The sequence below is a fragment of the Eumetopias jubatus genome, unplaced genomic scaffold (assembly GCF_037043125.1).
Source record: "Eumetopias jubatus isolate StellerSeaLion01/CBP00866 unplaced genomic scaffold, mEumJub1_p1.0 scaffold_14, whole genome shotgun sequence".
NCBI lineage: Eukaryota > Metazoa > Chordata > Mammalia > Carnivora > Otariidae > Eumetopias > Eumetopias jubatus.
In genome coordinates, this window is record NW_028274820.1 from 36,162,697 (window position 1) to 36,181,161 (window position 18,465).

The following is an 18,465-nucleotide window of genomic DNA, read 5'->3' on the forward strand; positions in this document are numbered from 1 at the left end:
AAGCAGACTCCCCGCTGAGCAGGGAGCCCGATGTGGGACTCGATCCCAGGGCCCTGGCATCATGACTTGAGCCCAAGGCAGACGCTTAACCGACTGAGCCACTCAGGCGCCCCACAAACTTAGCAACTTAGCATACATTTATCATCTCACAGTGCCTGTGGGTCAGGTATCCAGGCATGGCTTAGCTGGTGCTCTGCTTCAGGTTCTCCCAGGGCTACAATCAAGGTGTTCAGCTGGCCTTCAGTCATTTATGAGGTTGGGCTAGGGAAGGATCCGCTTCCAAATCATGCGGTTGTTGACAACATTCAGCTTCTTGTGAGCCATTAGACGGAGGGCCTTGAGTTTTGCTGGCTGTTGGCTGAAGCCACCTCCAGTTTCTTGTCTATGGCCTTCCCAGTTGGCTGTGAATCATTTAACACCATCTGAGCCCCACAGCTGCCCTTTCTGATCCTCCTGGGAGCGAAATCGTGCCGCTCTTAAGAGCACAGTCTTTCTAGTCAGACCAAGCTGGTTTTGAATTCCAGCTCCACCCACTTGAGAACTGTTTTTCTAGATAGAGTGCACACAGGCAGGAGAAGTTAGGAAGTTCTGCTTTTCTGTGGCTCATCTTTGAACTCTATAGCACCTGTTCCAGAGTGCAGTGTGTGACAGCCAAGCCCAGTTCTGCCGAGCTTCTTCACAAGCTGCATTTAGGACTTCTCCCTGAGGAATCATAAAGAATCTTCCAGAACCCAAAGTAGTACAGTTGTGAAGCAATTAGGATTTTAAAGATGTGTGTTGTATGTGTGGACTTTCAGAGTTGTGGTGTAAAAATCATCAATTACCTGGTTGTTCTCCATTTCCTTGGATTCGTTGCTAAGTCAGCTTGAAATCACCCAGCACTGCCCCAGAATGCCCACCTCATAAAACCGAAAAACCTAAAGTGGGAACCCAGCACGTTGCACATCACTGCTTTAGTACATACCCATGTGAGCCAGTTTTATCTGCATTTGATAGGCCCGAGTTCCTCTGCGCTGGAGTCTCTGTGAGAGACTCCTCTGACCCTTTGACCCAGGAAAACTATTAGCAGCCCTTGTTCTGTTTAAACTGTGGGCATTCTTCAGGAAAAGCCTACAGACTCATTTTTAGCAGACCTGGGATCTGACAGGGAAATATGAGAATTCGTGCAACTGTTAGTAATTTGGAAAGGTAAGTAAATATTTCTGACAAGCACTAGTTCTTGAGCTCTGAGCTTTAGAAGTTTAGAATCCGCTCTTTGTTTGTGGTAAAGTAGATGTTTCAGCAGAGAGACCCTCTTTTTCTGAGTGTCTTCCTCTGCTCATCACAGAGGCTGACACGGTGGGTGTGATCATTACCCGTCAGTGTGGAAGTAAGCCCAGAAGAGTTAAGTCTGGGGTCCTTAAATCCTAGTTCATCAGGGTCAGGCAGTGTAAACCTCTACTGAGAAGGTGAGATCATCCCTTGTTTTTCTTAACAGATGCTAAAAGTCCAGGAAGTCACAGAGACACCCTTCTGGAAACTGTGTATGCATGAGTATAGGGAAGTGAGACCATTTTGTAGCTTGTGTTTTGGCATTTGCTTTCTATTACCATAAATAGGCTAAAGAGTTCCAAATGTTTTTCTGGACTTTAATCCCTCTCCTGAGATGTGTATCTGTATTTCCCGCTGCTCTTTACACGCCCCCCCATCTTGATCTGCAGGCCTTTCTCCCGTTCAGTAGATCTAGGATTAAACTCATTGCCCTCAGCCCCCAAATTTGCTTTATCACCTACATTCTTGATTTTTAGCTAATAACTTCTTATTGCCTATAAAATGGCTCTTAAATGGTAAGAAATACATTTTGATTTTTTAAAGATTTTATTTACTTATTAGAGAGAGAGCACAAGCAGGGGGAGGAGCAGAGGGAGAAGCAAGGAGCCCGATGCGGGACTCCATCCTAGGACCCTGAGATCATGACCTGAGCCGAACGCAGACGCTTAACCGACTGAGCCACCCAGGCGCCCCAAGAAATACATCATGACTCATAAAGCACTCATATACATATACTCACACAGATGTAAGGTGAATAAAAGTTTCATAAAACATGTATCTTTAACATGTATATTACCTTCTGATATTACCTGTTCTATTCATCTTAGAAAAATGCTGATATGAACACTGAAATTTACAATCTCTCAGGGGGTCATGTGACCTGTAGGCTGAGAAAACCTGAGACAAAGTGCAGTCCCCATTTATTCGTTCCCTGGCCCTAGCCTCCCCTTCCATAACCCAGCCAACAATCCAGTGACACTACACGCTATAACCCAGACACGCCACTTGCTCATTCAGTCAACATGTACTGAGTGCATATTTGGTGTCAGGCGTATTCGGTGTAGGCACTAGGGATCTAAAGATACGAACACCGCAGTCTCCACTCGGAGGTCTACGGTGCAGTGCGGAGACAGACCAGTAATCTAACAATTGTCAAGGCCATGCGTCGGTCCTGTAGGAATCCTGTACAAAGCCGTCAGAGATTATGAGGATCACAGCGTGTAACTTGGACCAGAAAGTCTTTCAGGAAAGGGTGGCTCAGGAGCTGAAGCTAGAAAAAAAAAGTAGGAGTTAACCTGGCCAGTCGTGGGCAGGGCATTCCAGAAGAGGAAACCACTGTGAGAAGGTATGGGGGCATGAGCAAGAGAATTTGGAGAACTGAAAGTATTTTGATATAGCCCTTCCTTCTAACCAGAGTTCTCTGCTGTCACTACCCACCCCCACCCCCGTCTCCCTTCTCTGTACTTGGCCAGCTATTACTCAGTGTTCCCTCTGCCATGCAGCTGTTCTCCCTTGGCCCCAGGGAACCTCAGGCACACCTCCACTTTGGGCTCTCAGCTCCTTCTCCCCACACTTCTGAGGAAGCATTTGTGTTGAAGGCAGCCCATCGCCGCCCCCCCATCTGCCTCAGAGTGGGAGCACCTCCAGGCAGAGCCCCCATCTCATCCTTCCATCTTCTGTGATGAACACAACAAATGTTAGCCCAATGAAGACATGGATCAATAAAGGAACAGGGAGACGTACCAGCCACGGGCACAGGTGTCAGGTGAAGCTTCTTGAGTGACCTTGTAGAAGACGTTTTAACGTATCATAGCATGCCTGTCACTTTAAGACTGAAAGCCTCCTCAGATGTTATCAACCTGCCTATTTACAGACGTGGGACCACCTTCGAAAGGTCGGTGGTGCTATTTTCTTCTGCCCTGTTTTATTTGCAAAAGATTAGTTTTTACTTTTAGGGAATACCTCTTTTTCTAACCTAAACCTGTCCTGGTTGTGGAATGTCTTAGTCAATTAAGAGAAATGAAAATCTGTCAGAGACAACGTACACCCACTTTCTGCTGGGTACAAGTAACCTGTCATCTCTAACCATGCATTTAACCCAGATTGCCTTCCCAAAAAGGCTTCCACAGGAAGAAAGGCTGATTTTTAATACTTCTTTTCCTTTGCCCACTTTCTACCCACATTGTATTTCTTGTGCAAATGGCCCAGGAGTAGTAGGCAGGAGAATCTGAGGTGTGGAGTCTCATCAGTCGGCGTTACAATAACTCAAAATAAGACTTATGCATTTTCTCTACATTCTACTTATACATTTCTTTGCATTTTGCTGACACAAACATTGTAGAGACATGTACCGTTAGGGTCACAACCGTACCTTTACTAGGAGTGAAAGAACGAGGTTCAAGTTCTGGCTGGACTTGCTGTGATTTATAACACCTTCAGAGGGTGTGTGTCATATGTGTTGGATTGATTGTGATCAAGTCGTGATTTTGAGCCGAAAGTTTCTCCCTTTAGTTGCTCAAGTCCTTCCCGTCCTTCATGCAGATTTTAGCGGAAGCTCAAAGGGGAGCATTCCTCCAATGAGCTATGTGTGCTGCTCGCAAGCCTGGTTGTCTCCCTGCCTTGAAATAATCATCAGAATTAGTGAAAAGAAGGAGGAATGCCTTTTGCAGACACTGTTACTGCAGTAGCTCCTGTCAGACAGTGTCTCCGCCTCCTTTCCTGTCTTACAACCCCCTTCCCCAGCCCTCTCCCTGTCTGCCCACCTCCCACCCAGCCCATCCGTAGGGTGGCCTTCCTTGTGTAAGGTTACTGTTACTGTTGATTGTGCTTGCAAAATTAATCGGTTACACTTGAAAAGAATGGTATTATCTCATCCCAGAACCCAGCGGGGAACCTCATACCTGTATTTAATCCCGACTCACCAGAGTAGGAAGCCGTGAGGGAAACACTCACTGCGTGTTTGCCCCTCTGATATGAGGGCCCCGTCCCCCTAGTAAATAAACACACAAATCATCAAAGCTCTGCATTTCCTTATTGCACAGCCTTGCCTGCTAATGCTCAGATAAAATGAATTTGCTTCATTCCCTCCCGTGGTATCTGCCGTTCCTCCTCTTTTCCCAGCTTCTGGCTTTATCTGTTGCCCTTTCTCACCTGTTGCACTGTGCGTGTTGGTCCATCATAGTTTGAGTTCCGTGTGGCATGGGGCACCAGACTCTGCCACGTGGCCAGTGCCGCCCTGACCTGAGCCTGTTTTCTAGGGGCACTTTGAATAATATCTAATACTTACATAGTGCTTACTCCTGCCAGGTAGTGTTCTCACCACAAGGGAGGGGGGTGCTGTTATCACCCCCAGTTTACAAAGGAGGGAATTGAAAGCTCAGTTCAATGAGGAACATCAGTGAGGTTATTTCTTGCCCATGGTCACATGACTAGTAAGTAGGGGAGCAAGGATTTGAACCCACGGAGTCTGTTTCCAGGGTCTGGGCTCTTAACCCTCCAGCTCCACTATTCTCGACTGGTGAGTTACCATGACCACGGACTGTAACAGCAACCTGTGGTAGACCTGGGGGTTCGCATGGGGTGAACCCCGTTCTATGTGAACTGCAGTTGCCTTTTAATTCCTTCAACCAGATCAAACATCGTGGTGGTACAAAAGGAAATGGGGAAAGAAGGCGAAAATGTGGATGAAGAAAGAGTGTAGAGGGAGGACAGTATGGGGGGATGGGGAAATTCTAAGCCACATAAAGATGTTACCTGAAATGAGTGGTGTGGGTCATCGAGAATGAGCATCCCAAGCTGTTTGTCCTGCTTCTTTGAAACATCATGATTCTCAGACAGAGGATGTGGGGGACGAAATGACAGAATGCGTAGAACTGCTAAATGATGAGACATCTGATGCTGGAGTAAAGGACAAAAGCTCATGCAAGAATCATGAGGGACACACACATGCTTGATTCATTTCCATGGAAATGACAGCTTATCGCTGGCATCCTAAGCCTACTTATTAAGTTTGGAGTTGACAAAATGCAGCAGATTTCACTGCCTGCATTCAGCTGCATGTGTTAAAACACAGACATTCATCTTGGGTGGCTCTTTAGCTTTTAGTTTGGGGTTTGTTTTTGCTGAAATAAAATCCCTGGCACACGATCATGGAAAAAAAATCCAGAGTTTCATCATACGCAGTGTACTGTTTTCTACACTGGAGAATTTTGAGTGCTTTGGAAATAATAAGTCTGTTTCCACAATTTCCTGCTCTCCACTAGGTTCTTGGAACGCCAAATGAGGACACGTGGCCTGGAGTTCATTCTTTACCACATTTTAAGCCAGGTATGTTTCATTAATTACAAATGACTAAGTGCTTCCTATATGCAGAGTGAATATATACATTTTCCCCCTCAGGCTTCTATATTATACCTTGAAAAATTCTGGTTACTTGCTCTTGTATATTCTACCTATTAGTGGAGTTGTCCTTTGTTTTTACAATGTATTTGTCTGTAAAGATAGAATTAATGACGTTCCTTATGAGGTTTTCACCATATGTATCTCATTTGAGTTGTCTGGCTAATAACGTAACCGTATCATCATCGGTTAGACTGGCATCCATGTCTATAAAACAAAATTTAAATTAGGATACTGTGATCTATCTGTGTGACTTCTTTGAAACAATACTAGGAAAAGTATTACATTGTAAAAATGAAAACTTTACATTTTGATTTTTTTAAAACTAGTGATATATATATATAGTCCATTAGTTTGAGTTTAAACATATAAAATGTCCTGTATGTCTGTCATACAGCATGCCATCTTTTTTAATGTAAAATATTTAAACCTCTAAACTGGAAAATCTGAGAGAAAATGCATTCTAAAATAAATTGTCACTTTTTCCTTCACCGGTAGATGGCAGTCAAGAAACTTTCAGTTTTAATAATTACACCTAGAGAAAGGATCTGAAATGTAATTTAATTTTTATAGGAGAGATGAGAGGCTTGGAATTGGAAATTTAATAAAAATCAGTGGAATGAATTATTGTAAAATAAATCTTTTGTTTTTTTTTACTCTGCTACAAAACATGGATTATAAAGTGTAGACCCACCATAAAATTACTGAAAGGGATTTTATGGAAGATCTAATAGCCCATTATTTTATGAGGGAAAAGAGCTATGAATAACTTCTGTTATGGGAGCCAAGTTTATTCTCTTGCTCCTTTTCCCCTCTTTTGGGGCACCATCAGGAATAAATTACCAATCCCAAAGAATGACTGAGTTGGGAAACTATTTTTATTCTCAGTAGTTTTCTTCTGAGAGTGAGAATTCTTCTATCTTCTTGGCTTGCCCCAAGGACTCTTTGTACTTTTACTGAAATTTTTAAGTAACTTCTATGTTCTGAAAGACTATAGAAACTTAACAATTTAAGATGGATTTTTTTTCTTCTTTTTTTAACCAAGCAAGAAGCGCTCTCTAATTGCTCCAGCTTTTCCTAATGGAGTCTGGGAACACGGCTCTTTGTAGATGTTCCAAATGTGGGCTGTGAAAGGTTAGCCTCCCCATGTTAGTATCTAAAATCTTCAGTCCTGGGAAAATAAAATAGAGGAGACTATGAAAAGATTTTGAATAAATAAAGTTAGATGCAGAGAGGAGTAATTAAGACAGTCATTTGGCCTGCCAAGGTTCTGCACCAGAAAAGATGGAGTCATATGTTTATTTTGGTGTGAACAGAATTAATCTCCATCAACAACATACAAAAGCATTTATTAAATGTGTTCTGCAAAGTCCTCTGATGTAGTGCAAGTCAAGCTAATAGATGGGGAACTTCATGAGATCAGGGACTGTGCATAGTTCATATTTTGGTGTTCAATAAATATTTGTTGCTCTGAACTAAAACGTATTATTTATGTGACTTTTCCGGGATAGACATATATAAATTAGGCTATATATGTGTAAGTTATTTAATATTATGTATAAATACTGTTACGGACACTTAATACGTAGAAGGTAACAGGGGACCAGAAGAATGATGTGTTTAGATGGTGAACGGCGTGGGTACTGACAAACAAGAAGGATATTCCAGGCGAAGCTTGGGGCTTGTAGGTAAGAGTAGACATGATAAATGTTTTTTGAGTTAGCTTGAGAGGTGCCAAGGGGAGACAAGGTAATAGACTGAGGCAAAGGAAGCAAATCTATGAGTCCTTTCATGCAGCACTTAATCAGATCATCAGGGGAGTCCTCACCTCTGACCTCCCGAACCTCATCCTCCAGGGGGAGAAGGTACTCATTCCCAAATGAGAAAAACAGCAGTGCTAGGGTCTGCCTGTCCCACTCCCACTCTGCACCTCCTTATTCTACCCCCAAAGGGTGCCTTAGAAAGTCTGAGGGAAAGAAAGGGAATCTGAACCTTAAGGACGTACTTTGTTTTGTTTTGTTTAATAGAGTTCATTTTTTAGAGCAGTTTTAGCCTCATAGCAAAATTGAGCAGAAGGTACAGAGGTTTCTCCTATACCCCTGCCCCAACACATGCACAGCCTCTCCATTATCAACATCTCCCACGACAGTGATATATCTGTTACAGTTTCATGAACCTAAATTGATGCAGCATTATCATCCCTAGTTCATAGTATATGTTAGGGTTTGCTCTTGGTGTTGTATGTTCTGTGGGTTTGGACAAATGTGTACTGACATGTATGCATCATTATAGTGTCCTACAGAGTAGTTTCACTGCCCTAAAAGATCTTCTGTGCTCTGCCTGTCGTTCTTCTCTCCCCCACCCAACCCCTGGCAACCACTTTTTTTTTTTTATTGTCTCCATGGTTTTGCCTTTGCCAGAATGTCATAAAGTTGGAACCTACAGGGTGTTGCCTTTTCAGATTGACTTCTTTCACTTAGTAATATGCACTTAAGTTGCCTTCATCTTTCCTCATGGCTTGATAGCTGCTTTCTTCTTAATGCTAAATATTTCATTATTATGGTATATTGCGGTTTATCCATTCACCTCCTGAGGGACATCTTGATTGTTTTAAGTTTTGGCAGTTATGAATAAAGATGCTATAAACACTTGTGGGCAGGTTTTTGTGTGGACATCAGCTTCCAACTCCTTTGGGCAAATACCAAGGAGTATGATTGCTAGATCATACATGCTTTGCTTAATTTTTTAATAGCTAATAAACTTAAGCAATTCAAGATATCAAACAACAAGAAAAAGGAGCATGGTGCAAAGCCTCCTCAACTCTGTCTGCCATCTTCCCACTTCCTCAGAACCACTGCCCCCCCGCACCCCCCATTTTATTAGTTTCTTATGTTTCTTTCCTTTATGTAATTGTGGGAAATTATGAATATATATACTTTATATTTCCAATATTAAACACAAATCTGGATCTTGCTTGTCTCATTAATGCATCCTGTGGGTCTTCTCATATCACTCTATACAGGAGACCAGTGGGGCTTAGAGCTGTGTTGTTTTCCATTATATGGATTTAACCTGTTCACTACTTATGGGCATTTGGGTTGTTTCCAGACTTTTGCTATTATAAATATCATAACCCTCTACATATATATACATGTCACATGTATGCAGGTATATGTAATGGATAAATTACCAGAAGTAGGGTTAAAGAATCAACAAATATATGCAATTATAACTTTGAACACTCTGTCAAATTGTCCAAAGGGATGGTGCCCCTTGGCTGTGTTACCAGCAAACACATGAGTATGTTGCTTCTCCACTCCACAGGCTACAGCCAAATTTTCAGACTTTGCCAATCTGTTAGGTGACAAAAGGAATCTCAACACAATTTTTAATTTCGTGCCCCTTTTTATGATGAGATTGAGCATCTTTTTGTGTTTCAAGATCATTTTCAGTTCCTTTTCTGGGAACAGTTAATATCTTTTGCCAATTTACAGTTGAGTTATGTGTCATTTTCTTATCAATTTCTATGGGTTCTTTATACATTGAAGAAAGCAATTTTGAAAATAATCCTCACTCTCATATCTTACTTTTCTTGCTTAACTGAATAAATCTTGCCCTAAGAGAAAAAAAGCTATGGTGCTTGAGAACAATACAGTCATTATATTTTTTAAAAGATCAGTTGTTATTAGAGATCTATGTATAAATCTACATATATGTACCTTTGAAGGGAAAACTGTTTTCAAATGGATTATCTTACAGCTATGATCTAGGTAATGAATAAAGCTAAAAAGCTAAGTCTCTTGGTTTTAACATATTGTAATCTAATTACCTACAGGGTGTTTTTAGTTGTTTTTTTTTTTAATTAACTTATCCTTATAGTTAATTTCTATAGAATAAGTCCAGTGTATTTATTAACTCAGCAATATTTATTGAGCACCATTTGTGTGGATAGGAAGTGGGGATGTTGCTGTGAACAAAACACACAAGATCCCTGATAGGTAGGAGAGACCTATAATACATAAAATATATAGTATATTAGGTGGCGATGAGTACTCTGGAGGAAAACAGAGCAAGAAATAGGATCAGGAAATGCCAGGGAAGGGGGCACTTCACAGTTTTACACTGTAAATGTAATCAAGGAAGACCTCACTGAAAAGATGACATTTGATTCAAGGACATGAGAGAGAGAGCGCGCGAGCGAGCCATGAAGATATTTGCGGAATTTCCAGGAGAACCACAAATACAAAGGCCCTACAGTGGGAGGAGGAGGGTTTACAGTCAGGTCAGAGGCGACAGGCACTGTGCCAGCAGGAGTCCTTCACCCTTTACTCTGAACCAGACGGAAAGTACTGGAAGATTTTGAACAAGGTGGCACACGATCTGGGTTGCATTTTACTAAGATTACTCTGTCTCTTGTGCTGAGAATGGGGGGCCCAGGCCCAGGCAGGGAGACCCGCTCGGAGCCTGGGACAGGAGTCCAGGAGCGAGATGGCGAAATGAGTCATGAATAAAGTGACTTTACCTTCTCGACGTCTCTGTTTTAGCAGAGGACTTAACCTGGCTTTCCCTTGGAAAGTAGAGCAAAACTAGAGAAATACTTTTAAAACAATTGCCAAAAAATTAAAAGAACAACTAGATAACAACTGGGTCTTAGTCTTTACTATTTAGTCTGTATCCTTCTCTGCTCTTAACATTTATGCTGACACCAGATTCCTTAACCTCAGTCCTTAACCTTCTGCGGGAATTCGCTTACTCGCACAACAACCAGGCAGCTGCGTAAAATAAATATATGTAACACACACATACACATACGTGTGTGTGTTACGTAGAATAAGGAGTCTAACTGTGGGAGGTGCTGCTTTTGCATCATTTCCTTCTATTTGAATTTCTCTTTAAGGTAATGGGAAGTGGGTCTGGTTTTTTGAACCTGATTGCTTTCCCGTTTCTCTTCCCTCACCTTGGGGTTTTGTGGTATATGGCTTCCCCCGCCTTTCTCTTTCTTCCACCTTCTCCTGCCTCTCCTCCCCGCCCCTCTCTTATATCAGAGCGTCTTCTTTTATCACCATGCTGAGGACGCTTGCTGTGGGCCAGCCTCAGAGGTGAGAGGTTATTCTTAGCGCTTCAGTAATTCTGTCACCTCTGATCAGATTCATCACAGGACAAGCCCGGTTCCCTAACAAAAAGTAAAAGTCCACTGTAAAATTAAGACAATTTTCCTTTCACTTGTTTCGTAGTTACTCAGTAACGGGACACTTCTGCATAATGCTCTGTGCCTCAGTTTCCCTTTGAGATAGTAAGAGGCTTCCCCATGTGAATCCCAGCATCACTTTCTCCTGCCTGCTTCGCCCACGGCTACTTTACATCAACAGAGGCAACACAGCTTCTGTGTCCCCAGTGAAGTGATACTTGAAATTCTTTGTTATATAAGACAGACTTAGCATTAATATTTTCTAAAAAACACATCTTGCATACATATTTGATACATTGTTTGGGCTTTGCAGAATTGTGGTCATTCCTAAATCAGGATAGAACATAGGTAGACATTGGAGGCTTTCCAGGCTGGTAGAATCGGGGCGGGTGACTGAGGATGCCGAGAACACTTTGAAATTTCCTCCCATCGCGGAAAACCCTTGGGGCTGGGAGCGCAAACACTGTTTTGGTTGTGCTGTAATTAAGCAAATTGAACATTAAAGCTGTAAGAAGCTTCAGATGGCACCCGGTCCTGCTCTCTCCTTTGTCAGGTTAGGAACCCGAGGGCAGAGATGTTAAGGGGTTTCTCCAAAGTTAGTGTCAGAGGTGGGTTTCCGTTCAGTGCTCTTTTTTCCCAGCATACATCATGGAAGATCATGCTACTGGACCTGAGCATGATTACTGTATCGCAATTTCTCAATGACCTTTTTCCAGTGAGCATTTTATTGACTATTCGTCTAGAAAGAAAATAACAGAAAACTAGAGAGGATCTGATCTCTGTATCTAGTGAACTACATAGAACCACAAATATCACTTTGTATTAAGTAGTTTGGCCTCAGGGTGCCTAGGTGGCTCAGTTGGTTAAGCATCGGACTCTTGATTCCCGCTCAGGTGGTGATCTCAGGGTCATGATCTTAGGGTCGTGAGCTCGTGTCCCACGTCGGGCTTCACGCTGGGTATGGAGCCTGCTTAAGATTCTCTCTCTGCCTCTGCCCCTCCCCACTCTATACTCTCTCCCTCTCATAAATAAATAAATAAACGTAGCTTGTCCTCAAAATAACATGTAGACTCCATGTATGATACTTTTATTCATCTCTTAAGTGCTTCCAAAAAAAAGGGGCATTCAACAGCATTCCTTTAATGGTAGATTATCATTCAGGAGTTTAAAAAAGAAAGGCGCTTTCAGGAAGAAAAAAATGTTGCTAGACCAGAAACAATTAAAAGTAATAAAATTTAGACTAAAATAAATCTGTGTTCCCAAATCAAGCAAGAGAACAGAGCGTTTCTAAAGTGATTATAGTATTCCTGAGAGAAAGTTATCTAATACAAGAGGCTGTTTGATTAAGGAAGATTTGATGAAAATAGAATGTTTTTCAATGAACGAAGTGAAATAAAAGTTTTCCATTGGAGGCAAATTGCAGAATGGTAGTATTTTAAACATTTTATGCCCAAAACTAAGCCCACAGACACATTGACCTTGAAGGCAACATTTAAATATGGACTTAGTTCCAAACAGAGAAAGACAAATACCATGATTTCACTTAAATGTGGAGCATGACCAGGCAGGCAGTAGGCAGGGGATGGATTAAATGAGTGATGGGTGTTGTATGTAAGTGATGAATCACTAAATTCTACACCCAAAACTAATATTACACTGTATGTTAACTAACTGGAATTTAAGTAAACACTTGAAAAAATAAATGAATAAATAAAAAGCAGAAGCAGACCCATAAATACAGAGAGCAGACTGATGGTTGCCAGAGGGATGGTGTAGGGAGGTGGGCAAAATGGGAGAAGGGGAGAGGGAGATACAGGCTTCTGGTTATGGAATGAGTAAGTCAGGGGGATCTAAGGTACAATAGGGATTATAGTCAATTGTATTGTAGTAGAATTGTTTGGGAACAGATGGTCGCCACGCTTGTGGTGAGCATACCATTAATGTATAGAGATGTTGAATTTTGTTGTCCACCTGAAACTAAGATAACATTGTGCATCAACTATATTTAAATAATTTTTTAAAGGATTTTATTTATTTGACAGAGAGACAGCGAGAGAGGGAACACAAGCAGGGGGAGTGGGAGAGGGAGAAGCAGGCTTCTCGCGGAGCAGGGAGCCCGACGCGGGGCTCGATCCCAGGACCCCGGGATCATGACCTGAGCCGAAGGCAGATGCTTAACGACTGAGCCACCCAGGCGCCCCTAATTATACTTTAATAATTTTTTTAAAGAAAGGAGAAAAGAGTATGCACAGAACACCAGAACAATAAAAAAGAAATTTAAGGTTAAAAATATAAAATAAAATATAGATAGATAAATATGGACTTGCTTGTACTAAGGTTTTGTAATGAGGTGAGGAACTTCTCAAGTCCTGCCTGTTCCACAGGCCTGCCTGAGGCCTAGAAGCTAGATCCAGACTTAATTCCAGAAGGAAGATGTAAATTATTTCAGAAACAGGATGCTATGGTGATAACACCTTACATTTTATGTTATATTTTATTATTTACAAAGCACTTGAACATATTACCTCAATTGGTATTTAGAATCACCCTGAGTTATTATAAGTTTGTTGCTCTAAAACTGTTGTCCCATTTTAACAGACAAGAAACTGAAGCTCGGGGAGATTGTGTGGCTTGCCCAAGGCTCTATCTCAAGATGCAGCAGAGCCAAACTCAGTCTCAGGTCTCACAGCCCCTAGCCTGGTATTCTCACCATGCCTGCACCTGCCTTTAAGTGGGTTTCCCTAACTGCAAACACAGGGGCGTGGGGGAGAATTGTCAGGCTCTCCTCAGCTCTGCCTTGCAGCATCTTGGAAAAGATCTGTACCTTCTTGCGGATACGAGTATCCCCTCTACACTTTTAACCCTGTGCTTCCAATAAATTGTGAGCTCCAAAATGCCCCCTGTAGATGTTTACCTTCAGATGTGTGGTCCTTAGTACATATTATGGGAATTACCCACTTTCATGATTTGTAGCCCTAAGGAAGTTTGGACCCTTAGCCTTGATTCACACTCTTGGCTTTTCCCCCGGTCTTTAAGAAGGTGGTAGAAAAGCTGTGGAAGCAGCAGAAATTGTGTGGGATATTCAGTGCAGGAAGGTTGAAAGGAGGACATCTTCATGCCAAGATGGTGCCTTGTAGAGACCACACCTTCAGTCAGGGGACCCGTGTGGGTGTGCAGGGAGCTCTTCCTTGCTCTTCCAAAAGCATCTTATGTCTCCACCCAGCTCACAAAGTCCTGTGGAATTTAAATGAGATAATTTATTTTTTTAAATTCTCTTTAAGAGAATTTAAAATTTATTGCTTTATAATCACTTATATTCTACCTATTTTTAAGAAGATTTTGAGCTAGCTGTATAATTGATATAAAAGTGCTTTTAAACTGCTAAGGACGTGTAACTACAAAATAATATTTTGGACCATTTATAGTGTCCTCTGCCTGGTATTTCCTTTCCCACTCGCCCTTTATGCTTTATCTCAAGAATTGTTTTTTATGTCTTTTTTTTTTAATTGATTGTTAGCAACCGTAATGATCATGGGTTACATCTGGATATACAAGGGTGTAACTATGTGACGGTTCTAAAAATGGACTTTAAAAATTATTATGCAAATATCTCACTCTTTTTTTTTATATTCAGTAGGACTTTTTATTGGCAGTCTAGTAACTGTTAAGATGTAGATAGTTTTAAAATGTATGAAATATGACCAATAGGGCCAGCTTAAGAAGTTATTTACATGTCATGTGGAGACTATTTTATGTTGCTAGGTTTTTTAGTTTTGTGTTGGTTATGGAAGCTGTGTAAAGATTGTCTAACTTTTCCTAATGGAGTTGTACTTAGGTCTTTCACACCAATGATTGGTTTTATATTTTTAAAAAAGACATATCCCAGTCCAGAATTTGGTTTGCCCTGATGAAACTAACTTCCCTTTACTGAAAAGAATGCATTTCCTAATTTCCTTTGTAAGGAAGATGGTGCGCTTTCAACATGCTTATCTAATCTCTTCATATTGCTAGCTTAATAGCTCTACCACTTATTACTCACACTGAGTTTTAAAATGAGTTTATTCAAGAATGTTCTTAGGAAGGCAACAATGTTTGTTATTAAAAAAAAAACTTCTGTTTCTTCATGCTGAAAAGGTAATGTAAGAGGCTAGAGTTATAGGCTTCTTTCTATTGGAATTCTGATAGTATATATAACACAGTGTAGTCATTTCTGCGATGCCAGAATAAATAAAAAAAAAAGTCTCTTCTATGCTTCTCTTCAAAAAAGCGATGAATAATAACAGAAGATGGCATTAAAAAAGCCATTTTTTTTTCAATTCATTCTGTAGTATTGGAGCCAGTATTTATACCATCACAGGCTACAATGTTCACTTTATCCACTTTAATAAGTTCTGTCACCTCTCTGAATTCAGCATCATTCAAAACAAAAGTCCACACGTTATCACAGAATCTGTATGTATTTAGAGAGCCCCTGAAATTGACTCTGTTCCTGACCCTCTGCACCAATGCTGAATTTATAGCTTTATCAAACTGAAGTAGAACTTGAAAGGCAAGTTGGGGGGTGATCTGTTGAGACTGTATGAGCTCATCAAGGCTCTCCTGGAGACTGTTTCCCAAAGTGGTGTTTCTGTATAACTGATATGCCATGGCTTAGAAGGAAGAAATTGTTTTTCTTATTCAGGCTTGCATTGATGTCCTGTGGGGAAGGCGCTTCCCGCCGCAGAGCGGACAGAAGTGGAGGAGCAAGCAGCCCAGCAGGAAGCACCTACTTCGCAAATATCTCACTCTTATCTCAGATTTTATTGCTAAAAACTGTGGGTCTGCCTGACCCAAGACTTAGGACATTTAGACTCTCTCCCCCCACCATCAACCACCACCTTCTCCGACTCTGCGGTTCCTCCTCCCATCAATAAATGCCACTCTGGTCAGATAGTGAAAAAGCCAGTTAATCAGTAAATTTATGAATGAGGTGAACTTTATAGAGCAGAGGAAGCTTTAGCAAAGGTTAAATGTAACAGGAAGGACACAGTGCCTTCACTTTCGCACTCTCTGATTGAGGCGGTCATGTTGGGAGGTCGCCAGTGGCTGCGAGCGGGAGAGAGCATGCCAACATGGAGAGGCCACACTCAGTCCGCAGTAGCATGCTTCACATATTCTCATGACTTGGATTCTCACTGAGGGCTCCACTAGGTAGCAGACAGCATTGTAGGTGCCAAAGACACAGTGGTGAGTAAAGCAGACAGACCTCTTTCCATGTGGAGCTTATGTGCTCAAGGAGAGACAGTTAGGAGACAGATTACAGGGCGGTGTGGCTGGCATAGTGTGACCACGAAGAGCCGCAGATGATTCAGAGGGATGGGTTCTGGAAGGCCAAGGTGAGGCGTTAGGATTTTATTTGAAATGCGAGAAGAATCATTGAGCAGGGAAGGTTTTTGATCAAGGAAGGAAATTGATGTTTTATGTTTTCAGAAGGACCCGCTGGCTACAAAAAGTCATGGACCGATGGCAGAGATGGAAAGAGGCTTTCACCTCAAGTGTGAAGTCCCCCCTTGACTGGGAGTTTCTGTCTATAGCTCTGCGTTGAAAAGGGTCTATAACAGCAAATCGGGACTTGGGGGGAGCTATTCTCACACCAGTTAGCAGAGTTGACATAGACTTGGGGGATAGAGCTGACCAAGGATCTGATATGAAATAAGTCATAGAAGTGGCCAGTGCTATAAAATAAAATAAAAATAGTGGCTCAGATGGTTAAGCGTCTGCCTTTGGCTCAGGTCATGATCCCAGGGTCCTGGGATCGAGCCCCACATCAGGCTCCTGGCTTAGCGAGGAGCCTGCTTCTCCCTCTCCCTCTGCCTCTGTCCCTGCTCATGCTTTCTCTCTCTCTCTCTCTCTCTGTATCTCTGTGTCTCAAATGAATAAATAAAATCTTTAAAAAAATTTTTTTTAAATAAAAATAAGGGGGCACCTGGGTGGCTTAGTCAGTTAGGCATCCAACTCTTAATTTCAGCTGGGTCGTGATATGGAGCCCCGCGTCCAGCTCCATGCTCAGCGCAGGGTCAGCTTGAGATTCTCTCTCCCTCTGCCACTCCCCCACTGTGCGCACTCTAAATTAATTAAATAATTAAATCTTTAAAAAAAAAAACAGCCAAAAAGTTTGATAATCACTCAACACTGTAAAATAATAATTCTGTTTCTCCCCAGTAGGCAGACCTATGGGAGGGAATATCTTTATGAATTGCAGAAACCCATTGCATTGCAAAGTGGGGACTCTCTGTACTGATCTTCTCTGTACCTGCTCGAAGAATTTCCCATGTACTTTCACTAGAGGGCATCAGGAATAACGGAGACTAGTAGAGTATCTAGAAAATGCTAGAGAAAATGTAGTAAGATTACAATTTTAAGGAAAAATGAAGTTCCTCTGACTGCAGTCTTATCAAAACAGAACAAAATCCTAAGTAGGCTGGTTTCATTACTCTCACTCTTGGAATTTTGTAAAAATTCAGTTGGGTCATTATCCACACCTCATTTCACCAAGGTTGTTATGGCATGCCAGTCACCAAATAAAGATTTCCCCGTCTTTTCAATAATTCTACTGCCCCCACCCCCCCCCCAGAAAAGAACTAAAGTACTTGTATACTGTCCAATGTATGTGATTTAGTTAAAATCATGTCTAAGAAAAGAATTAGAAATTCAGCCTAAGAGTGAGAACAGAATCAAACAAAGACATGGGTAACTTTCAAGGTACTGAAAGAATTGTCAACTCTTTAAAAATGGCATGCCTGAGTTGTTATATACCATTCACAGTACCATAAACCAGCCATACACTTGTTATTGCTTTCTTTCACTTATAACATGATGTTTTAGATATATCCTGCACACAGTAAGTGCCAGCAAATGTATAACTAGAAATCTATGCATTGCAAAAGGTTCTCCGTGTCTCCTGACCCCAAACCTTTAAACATATTTCTAAAAACTTTAAAAATCAAGATCTTAGGAAGGGGTACAGGGAATTGGAAGTTTAGATCTAAAACAAGACAACTTGATTCCTGCGTTCAAGTTGGGTCTTGACTACAGTACCTTGAGTAGTTAACTGTGTCCCCAGGGAAGGAGTGGGACCCCCCCACACACAGAGGCTTAAGCTTTGCACAATTAACCATCCTGAGCAGTAATTCCACACCACTGTGAGAGATTCATAACTAAGTGATTGAACCAAGGATAGGATGAAGGTGGGATTTTCTCTCCTCTGTCCCTGGGACTTTATAGGCACCCAGAGAATAGTGCTTATAATCTGAGAATTTGTGTATAATTTTCAGCATTTGAAAATTCTTAGAAACACAGAATAATGACTGAAAATTGAAGTGCTAGTTGGTTAGTGATGCTGTTTGTGTTGTGCAGTTTTTGACTGTTTGCCAGATGCTTTCATGTAAATTACCTCAGGAGGTCCTCCTAAGAGGGCAGGTAGGCATGAAGATGAATGTAGCTGAAGATCCAGGAGGAACGCCCCACACGGTAGCACTGGGCCAGAACCACATGGAGCAGTCAGTTCCTCCATGATAGGGCTCGAAACA

The 18,465-nt window shown here is 41.6% G+C and overlaps 1 protein-coding gene and 1 pseudogene across 2 annotated transcripts in view; one reads left to right on the forward strand and one right to left on the reverse strand.

The window, feature by feature from the left end:
* Nucleotides 1–18,465, forward strand: part of CDK14 (cyclin dependent kinase 14) — a 465,190-nt gene that overhangs the window by 388,363 nt on the left and 58,362 nt on the right. For both annotated transcript variants that reach the window (XM_028120572.2, XM_028120582.2), the window contains one exon: nucleotides 5,574–5,637. In XM_028120572.2, the coding sequence (XP_027976373.2) occupies nucleotides 5,574–5,637 (64 nt within the window). The remainder of the gene's footprint in view (nucleotides 1–5,573; nucleotides 5,638–18,465) is intronic.
* LOC114222183 (transcription initiation factor IIA subunit 2 pseudogene) lies at nucleotides 15,215–15,623 on the reverse strand (annotated as a pseudogene).